The 14,329-nt window shown below is 45.6% G+C and overlaps 1 protein-coding gene and 1 long non-coding RNA gene across 4 annotated transcripts in view; one reads left to right on the forward strand and one right to left on the reverse strand.

Moving 5' to 3' along the window:
* Nucleotides 1–14,329, forward strand: part of LOC108448936 — a 70,027-nt gene that overhangs the window by 12,359 nt on the left and 43,339 nt on the right. The gene's annotated exons all lie outside the window — the stretch shown is intronic.
* IQCA1 (IQ motif containing with AAA domain 1) overlaps nt 1–14,329 on the reverse strand; it is a 92,604-nt gene that overhangs the window by 5,171 nt on the left and 73,104 nt on the right. For both annotated transcript variants that reach the window (XM_017743429.1, XM_008640714.2), the window contains 3 exons: nt 13,673–13,872; nt 4,934–5,020; nt 2,471–2,648 (listed from right to left, as the gene is read on the reverse strand). In XM_017743429.1, the coding sequence (XP_017598918.1) occupies nt 2,471–2,648; nt 4,934–5,020; nt 13,673–13,872 (465 nt within the window). The remainder of the gene's footprint in view (nt 1–2,470; nt 2,649–4,933; nt 5,021–13,672; nt 13,873–14,329) is intronic.

Below are 14,329 nucleotides of genomic sequence, written 5' to 3' on the forward strand. Positions count from 1 at the left end.
CCCAACGGCTTCCAGCCATGCAGGCACGTGTTGCAAGGTGCAAATTTTCTGGATTGGGGTTTTGCTTGTTACTTGAAAAGTAAATCTGGTTGTATCTTTTAGCTGTGAACCTCTGTGACGTGATTGTTTTCTTTGGGGTTGTGAAGTGGCTGAGATTTTGCTTTCAAAAAAAATAGGAATAATACCAATCTTTCGGTTTATGTTAAATAAGGAGCTGTTTCAGAGAAATTTAGGAAAACTTTGATCCTGTCTCCTCAGGCTTGGCTTTAAGGCATTATATAGAAATATTTGGAAAAAAAATAGAAGGATTAGGGATAAGAGGTTAAAAAGTTTCTTGAATGAGACATATTTGAGTCTGGTGTGCTTGAATGCTCAGATTTGGCATGAAGATGTTGGGGAGAGGCTGATGCTGCTGGCAAAGCTCCCTCGTTCTTCCTTGGGTTGCGACGTCGATACCGCGGGCTCGAGCCCGTAACTATTGACAGCTCTGCACTGCATTTCTCACTCGAGCAAATTGTGGTCTCCCACTTGAATTGCACTTGTGCTCAATAAATATTGGCTGAATCACCAGTTCATAAAAGAGGAATTGATGCACACAAGAGCAAGCACAGTAATATATTGTGTGCTGCAGCTCCTGGTGCAGGTGTGTAACACAAGGCACTGCCTCGCTGGGTGATTAATGGCAAGAAGTCAGTATGGGATTGTGAATCTTCCAGTTTAATGATTTCCATTGTATATTTACTGTTCCCACTGAGCCCAGATTGGAATACTCTGGTCTGTAACCAGAGGGAGGGCTGCAGCAGACAGGTAGTTGTGCACTGTGGCTTGCAAGAATTTGTTATGTCATTATTTTTCTGTCAAAACAAGTTTGTTTCTTTCTCAAATGGGGTGTCAGGCACTGAAAATTGACAGGATTGGGAGGTGAAGATCCTGTTTCCATAGAACTTCAGGGAAGGTTGAAGCTGAAGAACAAGCCAGGCACTGTCTCAAATGGGGGCAACGTCAAAGAATTAAAGCTACAAGTTTAATCTGCTTTAAAATGCCATGAGTTAACTTTTTGGGGTGTTCTTAAGTGTGCAGTTGAAATCACTTGAGCTGGCCCTTTTTTTTTGGACTCCAAGTTAGTGGTGAGACTCCCAGAATGTGGCAGTTCAACCCCCAGAAGTGAGCACAGCTAAATTCAGCTGCTATCACCTCCTTTCTCTGGGTTTTACTCATGTCCCCTTATCTCTCAGCAATTTATCAGAGCTGTAACCTAACATGAAACACATGTTCCCTTGCTTGGTGACCATTTCCCATCCACACCAGGAAAGTTACAGAACGTGGGAGAGATTTACAACGTGCTAGGCAGCCAAAATCTGTCTTGGGCTTGCCCAAATGTGCATCACCTCGGTGCCTTGGCTGCCTCTGAGGGATGCAGGATGGAACTGGACTGCACAGTGTGTTTATAAGAGTTTTGTAACAAGGTGACAGTGTGGACAGAGCAAAGAGAACCTGTGTGGCAAGGTCCCTGAGCCAAATGTGTTTTCTTTTCTTGCTGTTTGTTGCAGACTTCAGGGTGCTTAAAATCGCAACACATTGGAAGTTTGTCTTATTAGACCAATTTACATGGCTAGAAGAAAAAGCCACTGATTTCCTTACAAGCTTGTAAGGGCTTTGTAACAAGGTGACAGTGTGGACAGAGCAAAGAGAACCTGTGTGGCAAGGTCCCTGAGCCAAATGTGTTTTCTTTTCTTGCTGTTTGTTGCAGACTTCAGGGTGCTTAAAATCGCAACACATTGGAAGTTTGTCTTATTAGACCAATTTACATGGCTAGAAGAAAAAGCCACTGATTTCCTTACAAGCTTTGAGTCTCAATACATGGAATATTCCATGGTCTTTTTTCAGAGTTTGGGAGCTGTCTATCACTGTAAACATTTGACAGACCAGACGTGCAAATTCTTGGCTGCCTCTACAATTTCTCTCGCAATCTGTAAGTGCAAAATGTGGAATTTGGCAGTGAGAACATTTAGTCCTCCAGACATGGTTTGGTTTTGGAGAGGCCTGGAAGTTGTGTTGTTTAGAGTTTGGAGACTGGAAATTCAGAATTGCAAGCTGGAACCAGAAATTCAGAATCACTGTGTTTAAAAAAAAAAAAAAAAATAAATAAAAGCTTCAAATAGAAAATGTGTGCTGAAGTAGGATCTTGTGCTTCAGACGGAGGGGAAAACCAGCTCAGTCGGAGCTCGGTGCACACTAAACTCATGGAAAAATGGGAATCGCTGCTGAAGAGTATTTTAAACTCTTCTCCCAACTTCCACTTCTATTATTTGATCTTTGGGATAGCCTGTATTGATTTAACCTAAATTTTCAGGACTTGAGGTGCACCAGGGGCATGACTTGAGTTGAAGGTCAGTTCTGAGGGTAACTAGACAATAAACATGGACTTTAAACAGTAGGAATAACCACGGGGACTACGTGAAATACTTGCCACATCTTGTCAGGTAGTCGGGCTTAGGAACGAGAATGATTTTCTGGAAGACTTTGCAGAAAGGTCCCAGGTTGGCATCGAAGGGCCTGGCAGTGGTCCCCACGAGCAGCACCCTGTCCTTGGGTTTCAGAGCCCTCAGGAACGGGGGCAGCATCCTTGCCAGGCGTTTGGCGTTCATCTGCAGCACGTGGAAATGCGAGGAGGAAAAGAGTTGTTAACGATGCTGACAGCTCCGAGTTAATGAGCTGGAGCTGTACCTGCTGCCTGCAACAGGATTTTGGGAGGGTTTTTAGTGGCCTGGTTGTACGTGGTATGAGCAGAGGAGATACCAGCACAAGGAGGAAGATTCTGCCTCCTCAAAATCGGGTTAAACACTTGATTTCTGCTTCTGTTTTTGTGGGTTTGTGCCGGTGCCTTTCACTATTGAGTTTGCTGCTCAAGTTATTCAAAGGTGGAAGGAAACAACTCACTTAAAGAAGGAAATCCTTATTTCCAGCTCAAGGAGAAATACTGCAGGGACCTGCAAACCTGATGAACCTCAGCAGGTAGAAGATTGTAACCTCGTTTGGAATCCTCCCAGCTCTTGGAGATTACGATTTTCTGACTTCTAAGTGTGAAAAAATACACTTCCTGTTTTTTGCTGTGGTTTCTAACTTGCTGAGGTTCTGAGAACAAAGGTTTTGGGAGCCAAGGGTTCATGTCTTTGCAATAATTTACTACTTGACTTTGTAACACATATTTAACTACTTACAGAACAGATGAGTATTGAACAAAACCTGGTATTGGAGAGATATGTTTGATAATGTTCAAATGAATATTGGCTGGAGAAGCCTAATCAGATTGCTGTGCTGTCACTACTGTTAATCAATAAGCTTTCCCATAAGTTTTGAGGGGTAGAGTAGCATTTTTTTCCCCCTAAATATGCTTGTCTTAACACTATATATCTGGTGGATCATTCCTTTTCTTCTCATAGTCATGCTGTGCGTTTTTCCAGGTGTGCCAATTACTTCATCAGGATAATGAGTTGAGGGTGTCTTAGCCCCAGGGCTGGGCATGGGCCTGCTGCTGGCAGGGGTGACACTGCCAGCTCATAGTTTTGCTCCTGGGTGAAGTATCCCTCTGTCCTGGTGGCAGGAATGTCACCCTGGGGTGAGATTCAGAAGCTTTGGCTTCTCAAGGCTGAGTTTAAGCTCATCTTGGAGCAGCCTGGTCTAGTGGAAGCTGTCCCTGGCCATGGGGTTGGAACAAGGTGACTTTTAAGGTCCCTTCCAGCCCAAACCACTCCACGACTCTCCAGAATTCCAGCACTCCTAAGGAAGGTTCCCCAGACTGCCACTGACCTCTGTCTGTCCCTCCAGTTTCATGCTGTCCCCTCCAAATGCTGCATGTCCTGTGAACAACTTGGGATGTGTGGGATTCCAAACCTGGAGCCAATAGACTCCCACCCAGGGAAGAGACCTTCTGTTAAATGCCTGCAGGTCTTGGGATGAGTAAAAGGGGCAGAGGTGATACCTTGGATTCGGAAGTGGGCAGGACAAGAAATCCATCCCCACTGATGGCTAAACAGAGCAGGATCATGAGTAATCCAGGCCATTTTTGGTCCCTAATCTTAATTTTAATCCCCATCTGCACTTCCTGCCAAGATTTGAGCCCAAGAGAAAGGTTCCCCCTCGCTGTGGGGACCACTGAGGGCATCGATCACTGCACACCCATCTCCTCATGCAGCCCTTGCAGAAGGAACAGCCCCATCCAAGGTTGGGTTGCCTCATGTTGCCTTTCCAAAATGCAGGCTTGTGACCACCCCACAGACAACCTAAGAATAAAGCTCTAAAAGCAAAATATGTTGCAGGGAGCAGGAATTGGGGTGAATTGCCCTATGCTGTGGTTTTGTTGCTGTGACTGTTGGGCAGTGTTTTAAAATTTTTTTTTTCCAGTGGAGAAGCTCCACAGAAGAGGGAAGAATGGAAGCAGTGGCATTAGGACTCCTGGGAACCCAAAGAAAATAATCTGTAATGTAACTATTTAACACAGGCTCTTTGTTTTTGCAGTGGAAATTTATCCTTGTTACTTTATTGTTCACTTTGGCTCCATCCAATTTCACAAATTAATAGAGCTGAACAATTTAAGCTCATCTCAACTCGGAGCTTCTTGCCTCATATTTTGAAATTCTCCATTATTCCCTTTTACTTTCCAGTGCACTGATGAGCAGTGACTGGACTATTCTTAAATAAAGCAAGGATAGGTGGGAGAGAGAAATGTGACCTCTTGGGGGCTCTTAAGAAGTCACAAGGCTCTCTTAAAAGCTAAAAAAAAAGAAATGTTAGTGAGACAAGCTATTATCAAGCAAGCTTTGGCAGGTCTGGTCATAGTGGTATGAGCTCAGCTGAGGAATACACTTGTTCCTTTGTGTGGGATGTCATGCAACAGGAGGAATTACCTGCACTGAAATGAAGAAGAACTCACCTCTTCCTCTCCCTTCGGTGTCCCTTTGGAATATAATCTCTCTGTGCCTCCAATCCACACGACCGAAGGCTGCAATTCCTTGCCCACCTGTGAGAAAATGGGGGAGAAAAGGCCAGGAGTTGATTAAAACAGCTGCAGTTTCATACCTGGGAGCCTGGCACTGTGCTTTTGAATCCAGATTTCAGCAGCTCAATTAGCCTGGCTTATTTTTTATGCCCAGGAATGTTCAGCACTCATGGATGGCACTGCTCAGCAGCCTTGGCAAATCCAGCTCTTTCCAGTTCGGAATTGAGCATTAAGAGCCCATCCCAGACTGGAGCATTTTGTCTGCTTAGCTTTAATTCCTCAGCACAGATTCAGCTGCGTTCCTGCAAAAGGAAGCCTGGATTTGGTATTCAGTGGAAAATTATAGTCCAAGGGCAGCTTTAGGTTGAGGCTGGGATCCCACCCTGGTTTTCTGGATGGGGAGACAGGCAGGACATGGCTGTTGCATGAGAGGGGAGGGCACTATCTTTAAGCAAAATAGTTTGTCAGTCTTCTGGTTGAAACCCCAGCACTGAATTTGCAGTGAGCCCAAGAATTAAATTTGAAGGGAGTGGGGGAGTGAGTCCAGAAATGGGTTTTCCTGCTCCAAAGTCGGAGGCACGATACCTCTGGTTCACAGCAGGATGGCAGCAATGCTACAGGCTTTTTCCACATCCTGCACTCTTCCCCATTGCTATAGAAACGCCAGAGGTTGAGCCATTCCAGAGGTTTAGACATTCTGCTGCCAAATTTTAATCACTTTCCAGTGGCTCTCAGAGTTTGCTCAGCAACAAAAGTGATGGCTCGAGGAGTCAGCGGTAACGAGACAGAGAGAGAGAGAGAGGCACAGCATCCTTCTATCCTGCCTTTTTTTTTCCCCCCTTTAATTCCCCCTAGTTGAAACTGCTGCTTTCAGGAAGGCAGCTTACAAAATCCATGGGCTGTGTACATCACAAGCTCCTGTCTGATTGACAGCCAGGCAGGAAGAATGAAGTTGTGAGCATCATTGCTCGCAGCACCGCAGTTGATTTTTGTGGCTGTGTTTCAAAGAGGGAGCGTGGCTGTAGAGGAGGGATGGGGAAGGGGACAGGAAATGAGGGCTGTTCATTTTGTTTGCTGTGCTGGTGGTGGGCTGAAGTGGGAGCAGTGCCACCTTGAGCATGTGACACTTTTGTTGATGGCAGCTGGTCAGTCCTGGAATATGTCAAGTGATACCTCCAAATCCAGAACAGCTGGATTGTAGAATCATGGAATGGTTTGGGTTGGGAGGGACCTTAAAGCCCATCCCATTCCACCCCCTGCCATGGGCAGGGACACCTCCCACTGTCCCAGGCTGCTCCAAGCCCCAATGTCCAACCTGGCCTTGGGCACTGCCAGGGATCCAGGGGCAGCCCCAGCTGCTCTGGGCACCCTGTGCCAGGGCCTGCCCACCCTGCCAGGGAACAATTCCTTCCCAATATCCCATCCAGCCCTGCCCTCTGGCAGTGGGAAGCCATTCCCTGTGTCCTGTCCCTCTGGCCCCTTATAAAGAGTCTCTCTGCATCTTTCTTGCAGCTCTTTCAGGCACTGGAAGGGGCTTTAAGGTCACCCCAAAGCCTTCTCTTTTCTAAGCCAAACAAGCCCAATTCTCTCAGCCTTTCCTTGTAGGAGAGGTGGTCCATCCCTCTAATCAACTTGGTAGCCTCCTCTGGACTCACTCCAACAGGTCCACATCCTTCCTGAGCTTCTTCTTTGTTGGAAGGCAGGAACTCAAATATTCAGTGTTAATAGTGAAGATTAAAAAAAATGAAAACAACACATCAGAAGAGATAATACCAAAATCTTGCAGGAACTGCTGTGTGGGCTCGGCAGTTACGGGGATCTTTTCCTGCATGTACAGCTTGAGGGGTACCACTGATTCCAGGAGTGTGGAGCACAAGCTGGAATGCAGTGACAGATGAAAACTGTACAGCAACAATCCCTGCCTTTCAAGGCTGGGTGCTGTCCCATCTATCCCCTATCTATCCATTTCCAGAGGTACGTTTTGCACATTCCGAAACCTCCACACATCCCCCTGCACCTGCAGAGCACAAGGGACATTTGAGACGGTGACTTGTGGCTTTCCTTGAGTTGTGCAGTAGCCTGACACTCTGGGAATTTCTGCTGGATATCCTGCTGGCCAAGGGCTGGGACACCTGTGGGAAATGCAGGCCAGTCCTACAGATTTGCACTTGCATTTGTACATCCCTAAAAAACCTGTTCGGTGCTTGATGCTGCAGTGGGGTGGGAGAGGGAAATAAGGCTGGGGGGTAAGGTTACAGAGGCTACAAAAGCCATTGGCAAAGGTTGGACTCTGCTTGTGTCCTTGTTGCCCTTTTGGTGGGGTCACCACAGGCTGGGAGGTGCAGATATTCCTTGTTTGGCTTGGAGATGTTTTCTGGCATGAGCAGCACCCCTCAAATGCAGCCTGAAGTCTGAAATTGGGTTATACCTTCATTTTAACTCTTACAGAAGAACTGCTCGCTGTTGTGACACCTTCCATCTTCTTTGCCCCCTTTATTTCCATGCTAAGTGGAAATATAATGAATAACCTCAATTTTGGCGCTTCGAGAGAGAATTCTGTGTTTTCTGTTTTGAGGCAAAGAGCTGAATGTAGAAAATGGCCTGCATGTATTTGTTGCCCAGAAAAGCTGTGGATGTTCCATCCTGGGAAGTGTTTAAGGCCAGGCTGGATGGTGTTTGGACCAACCTGGGATAGTGGAAGGTGTCCCTGCCCATGGCAGGGGGGAAACTGGATGAGCTTTAAGGTCCCTTCCAACCCAAACTGTTCCATCATTCCATGATTTTTCGGGTGTTAACAGACATTAATACAACCTAATTCAACACACTCTGTTTGGGCCTGGCTGTTTCTTCTTGTAAATCCAGCTCAGACACCCAGAATCCATTGGCATCTAATTTAAATGGTTGGCAGATCTGTAGCAGACTGTATATCCCCCCGTGCAAGGGCTCCATTTGAATTATCCACGGACAGTTTGAATCCATGGATAATTAAATGCACTGTACATAATTAATTTGTAATTGAAATTTTATTAGCTTTGCAGCAATCCCACAATTTGTTGGAGCTGCCAGCAGATGGCCCCTTAACCCTTCTAATACCACACTGAGATTTGCTCTTCAGAAAAATCATTATGGAAAGAATAAAAACCCCTCTCTCATCCTGTTCTCAGCAGTCATCAAAGATCAAACAGCACTTTTGAGAGCCTTGGGTTCAACTTTTCAAACCTGAGAGCCAGAGCTTAACAGTTAAATTGTTACACTTGAAAATGCAGAAATTTGATTCTTGCCCAGTGCATGTGCACAAGGCTCCTTCAAACTTAAAGGATTTGATGGAATTTTTTATTAAAAGGCCCAAGATTTTCTGGAAGCTCAAGCTATTGCTGAAAACTGCTCAGGGCTCTGTAGTTTATACACCCAGAAATGCTGCACTGAAACCTGTGATTAGACCTTATCAGTGGGAGCATCACCAGGTAAATATTCCAGGGCTCCAGTGATGATGCCACTGTATTCTGGTTTGTGAGGCAGCAAATGACTTGGAACAGGATAAATTTAATTTTTAACATTAGGGTAACACAAGTTAAAGCTGCTTTCTCACAGAAATAACTGCAGATTTGAGCACTGGTGATAAATTTAACACTTCAAGGTTCTAAGGATTCCAGCTGACCGAGCTGCACCGAGAAAAGAATTATTTTGGATGTTGGAAGAAAGACTCACTGTACTGTTCCCAAATTTTAGCTGTAGTGGAAGAGTCTGGTGTGGCATGGAAATGCTAAACACACAAAGAATTCTGCCAGTGTACCAGGACAAGCTGTACCTGGCTCTTCAGCCTGCCTGAAGGGACCATACAGCAGTGGTCATGAACAAATGAACATTGAAGCAGTGGGAAAAAAAATAAATTAACGACAGAATTCAAAATTCTGTTGCCTCTAAATGCTGGGGTTGTATCATTTAATCTTAAATAAACTCCATCACATCCCTTTTTTTTTGGTGTAACGCTTGTACAGTCAGCTCTGACTTGCTAAAGAGCAGACCCAAAGAGCCTGATAAGAGTCCCCCAGCACTGATGGTGTTGAAATATTTCTGGAGCTCGCTGCGCTGCAAAACTCCTGCACAGCACACGCACACAACTTCCCTGCTGGTGTTGCCTCCTGGCCACCTCTCTCCCAACCTTTTTCAGCCTGGTCAGTGTTGCACTAATAAGGTTTCCCCCACGTGTGGCTTTGGGCACAATGTGCTCTCTGTGTGCTGCTGTGGCCCTGGCAGAGGGGATGAAGCCCCTGAGAGGGGCCGCGTCCCTCTGGTAGTGATTAACCCCCCGGCTGCCTCGTTTTGCTTGTCGTTTTTATTGCCCTGCAGTTAAACCTCATGAACTACCTGCATTTTTGTGTCATTGAGCTGTGCATTCTCCCCTCTCTCCTCGATCCTTTCTGGATCTGATTTTGTTTCCGTGCATCCTTCGCTGCCCTTCCTCGCGTCTTTTCTGTGAACTGTTGTGCCTCGGTGGTGTTTTGTGGGGACATAGGAGAGCCAAACGACTGCTTGGCACAAGCTGGTAGCCCAGGCTGGGAAATAGGGCTTAATTGAAATATTCCAGCATGTTCTGGTTCATGCTTGAAAGGGTGAGTTTTGTTTTGGGGGGGATTTCTGGGAAGTGCTTCTCTATTGGAGACAGATTCTCCCCTTTTGCTCCGAAGCAGAGCTGACCTGGCAGGATTTGCCATGGCTTTATGGAGAACACAAGTGCTCAGGCTTGGTGTTTGCAGCCTCTTTCAATAGTTTTCCTATTCAATATCAATCCCCCTTACATCTCCTCTGAATAGGCAGATTGAAATGTTGGTGTTTCCCTGCTCTGGTATGAGAAGTCATTTCCTCCGTGTGACATTAAAATGCCTGCCTGGACTAACACTCCAGCCTCTCTGGGATCAGGGCTGCCGTGTCTCCTGCAAGTCTCCTCCCTGAAAAAAGGGAGGGCAGGGGGGAAAAAAGAATATGGCTTTTGCATCTGAAACAAATTAAAGTTTCATTTTTTCCCCAGTCCTATTCACTTGTTTAGGGCGTCTCCCACGGAACAACTGCCAGCAGCCAACAGTCATGGAAGGGAAGTTTCCGAACGGTCATTTTATGCTCTCCAGAGTTTCCTTTCATTACAGAAACTCTTTTGTTTGCACATAGGATAGGTAATCAAAAGTGTGAGGTGACTTCACCTTTATCACGGAGCACCATTAATCCTTATTTACTAAATCCTGGTGTTTAACAGTGGTTGTGTGGATCCTAAGATAAGAGGGAAAGAACTGTCATGTTTCCTGTCATTCACTCACAGCTTGGAGTGGAAGGTCTGTATTTTGCTTGACTAACTCTCCACAAAGGCACTTCTGGGAAGCTGGAGTACAAAGCTCACTTGACAACAGTTGCTGTTTCCAAAAAACCTGCCCAGAAGTGTCTGATTATGGAGATGGGGAAATTTGCAGTGATCTCTGCACACAGGGCCCTCTAACGAGGGGTACTGTGGTGGGTCAGACAAGACTTGAGAGCTGGGAATATTAATTACGAAATGTCAGCTGCAAGATCCCAGCTTCCATGTGACTTCCATGGTTTGTCTGCCACATGTGCCACTGTCCAGTGTAGTCTTACAATAATCCAAAAAACCCCCAGATTTTTCCCACTGTTTGGCTTTCTCTTGTCAAGGAATTTGTTTTGAATGTGTGTTGCCCCTGTGCTTTCTTCAGCTTGGGTAACAGAAAAATCCTGCAAATCAGGATATAGGAGATTCCTTGTCCTTTGATTCCTTGTAGAACTTTTTCCTTAATACTTAAACTATTTTCCTTGCTGCTACTTGTGCCCATCTCTTTTTGTCCCATCGCTGTGCACCTCTGGGCAGAGTCTGACTCTCTTCTCTGTATTATCCCATGAAGCCCCTGAAGACAGCAGTTAAACTCCCTCTCACTCCAGCTTTGTTTTAGCCTGAAACAAAGTGTGGTGAAACAAACATCTGTCCAGATGTGTCTCACACCCCCCTTATCTCTGTGGCTCTCCTCTGGACCTGCTTGTCAAGGCCTGTGTCTAACAGGGCAGGCCAACACTGGACACAGGGTCCAGCTGTGGTCTCATAAATGCCCAATAACAGGGAATAAATAATTATTTTAAAGTGTTTGCTATATTCTTGCTGATACAGGCCAGTATTTGGCTGAGTTAGTGCTGCATGGACTTGAGGAGCAGAGAGAGGGGAAATATGAGGTACATGTGTCATTGTCAGGAATAAAAGAGGTGGATTGTAACTGCACAGGTGAGAGCCTGTGTTGGGTGCAGGATTGCTTCCAGCCTGGCTCTGAGAACCTACAGGGTCTGAGCTGAAATCCTCAGCAGATGGGGATGTATTGGTGACTCAGCCATGGGGACAGAAAGTGGTGGGAGAGGTGAAACAACCTCTGGGAAAGGAACTGGGAATGAAAATTGAACACAGTGGGTTTGAATGATGCTAGGACAGGCCAGGGTTGTGTCATGGGGTCATAGACTGGTTTGGCTGGGAAGGGACCTTAAAGCCCATCCAGTTCCATCCCCTGCCATTGGCAGGGACACCTCCCACTATCCCAGGGTGCTCCAAGCCCCATCCCGCCTGGCCTTGGACACGGCCAGGGATCCGGGGGCAGCCCAGCTTCTCTGGGCACCCTGTGCCAGGGCCTGCCCACCCTCACAGGGAAGGATTGAACATCCAGGAAAGAAAAACTCTGTGCTCTGCCATTGGCTCTGCTGTTAAAGCAGCACAGTTTGAAGCAGTGCTGCTGTTGCAGTTGGAATGAGTCACCTTTTGATAAGCAAGTGCCTGGACAGCCCTGATTCCATGGGATTGTGAGCGACTCCATCCCTGTAACTCACAGAGGTTCACTGAAAAGACAGAGGTTCACTGTCTTTTGCAAGAGCTTAAGTAGAGAAATAATCTTGGACTGCTCCCCATGATTTTGAGGAAAGGTTTGGAGAGTGTTTCCATTTGTTTTTAAGTCATGTGGGGAAAAGTAAGGGTTTGTATGTACCTGTAGGCACACATATATATACACACGGTGTGTGTGTATACTTACTTATCAATGTGTATAAATACACATTTTATGCATGCTCCTCCTCTTATTGTACATTTTATTTTCGAGTATGTAAAAAAAACCCCTTGCTATCTTCAGCTGGAACCTTGTCCAGGAGTAAAAAGTCTTCCCTCATTTCTCCTATGCTCAAAGTCCTTGTGCTCTAGCAGGGACTCTGTGAGGGCAAGGATGGCGTGTGCTGTGCCTGCAGCCAGACCTGAGCTCTGCCCCTGATGAGGGCAGATAAATGAAGTGGAGAAAGGTGAAATATGCAGAGGAGAGGGACTGCTAGCTCAGGATAATGGCTCTAAATTGTGTCAGGGAGTGCTAGGCCCAGTGTCAGTGCCACAGCATCAAAGGTGTGTGTGATCACAGAGCTGTCACCCTTCCCTTGGCTTTGCTCTAGACTGTGAAACGTGGCTTTTCTGGGCATGGAGGCACCTGTCCCAAAACCTTCGGTGAGACTGGATTCCATAAAATACAGCTGATAAATCCCCAGCAAAGCCAATTCTAGTAGACCACTGGCACTGGAAAACTATTACTGTTTGGCTTTTTCCTACTATTTTTTGGTCTGGAAATGTTTACCAGCTCCCATCCAGAGCAGAAATGCTGAGGACTTAGAATGTGGAAGAAATCCTGCCAGGATAGTGTCTTTTTAAATTTTTTTTTTTTTTTTTTTTTTTTTTTTTTTTTTTTTTTTTTTTTTTTTTTTTTTTTTTTTTTTTTTTTTTTTTTTTTTTTTTTTTTTTTTTTTTTTTTTTTTTTTTTTTTTTTTTTTTTTTTTTTTTTTTTTTTTTTTTTTTTTTTTTTTTTTTTTGAGGAGGAGGAGGCGGAGGGTTTGGGCTATGTCCTTCACAGTTCATATGCCTGCTTTCATTTCCAGACTTCTCATACATTTCTGTTCCTGTAATCCTGAACCTGGATTCCTCCTTTTGAAGAGCTTGCTGATAGGTAAACAGAGAGCAATATAGGGGAGAGAGCTCTTGTCCAGCAGCAGTCCCAGAGAGGAAATTTCTGACCACCCCCAGCCTAGCATTTGATTAAATGCTGCATGGCAAGCATTCCTGGCTGATGTGCACATAAACAGAGAACAGAATTTTCTTTATCTGTGCTGCTTTTCATATTCAAGGTAACACAAAGCTCCCATAAATCCTAATGTGAAAAATATGGTTGCTTCCAATGATTTCTCCAGGGGCATTAAATCCTCTGCAGAGCTGCACACACTGGCTGTCAACAAGTGGTTTCACAGAGTCACAGAACCATTTTGGTTGGAAAAGACCTCTAAGATCAAGTCCAACCTTCGGCTTATCACCACCTTTCAACCAGAGTAGAGCACTGAGTGCCATGTCCAGTTGTTCCTGGACACCTCCAGCCATGATGGGGACTCCACCACTCCCTGGGCAGCTCCTTCCAAAGGCTGACAGCCCTTTCCATGAAGAAATCCTCCTGATGTTTTGAATGCTTGAAGGCAGGGAAGGAATTTCAGTTGGGTTGAACAGCTTTGTCCAAGGTGTGGATGTTCCTTGTTACGGAGAAACTACAATTCCCTGGTTGTCCCACAAAAGAACCGGGCCGCCTTTGTAAGAGAATTCCCCAAGACACACCATACCTTGAGGATCATGTGAAGCATCATCAGCAGGCCATCCCTGCCTGGATATTTCCCAACAATGTTGGAGGGTGTGAGGTTGAAGAGGTTGGCTCCTGTTTCTGTGCAGATGGCATGGACCAACATTTTCTTTCCAACACCAGCAGGTCCCGCCAGCAGCAGGGATTTCACCAAAGGAGCATTCTCATGGACGGTTTGGGAACCTGTAAAAAGTCATAAGGCACTATTATTGCTTTCATTTAAATCTGCCATAAAGGTAATGAAATGATTCCTCCTTTTTTATTCACCATAAATAATTGATAACGTGAATTAATTCTTTCCTTGCTATGGCATGAGTGCTCTTGAGCTCAGTTCTGTATAACCAGAGCTGTGAGCCCAGCAGATTTAACATCCCTGTTTGGAGTAAGGCTCATCCACTCTTATTTGTACCTTCTGATGGGAAAACTTCAGCTTTAAACTGATGTGAGCTAAAAAAATGATTGGGAGACCAGAGCAAATGCGAGTGCCAGGGTTGCTGCGCTTCCCTTGTGTGCCTGCAGCAATCACTGCTCAGCATTTCCAGCTCTGTTACCGTGGCTGCTCCAGGTGAATTCATCCTGGGCTGTGACAAATATGATCCATCACCTGGGAAAGCCTAGCATTGGGAAAACACAAGCACGG

This window comes from Corvus brachyrhynchos, unplaced genomic scaffold (genome assembly GCF_000691975.1).
Source record: "Corvus brachyrhynchos isolate BGI_N302 unplaced genomic scaffold, ASM69197v1 scaffold79, whole genome shotgun sequence".
Classification (NCBI taxonomy): Eukaryota; Metazoa; Chordata; class Aves; order Passeriformes; family Corvidae; genus Corvus; species Corvus brachyrhynchos.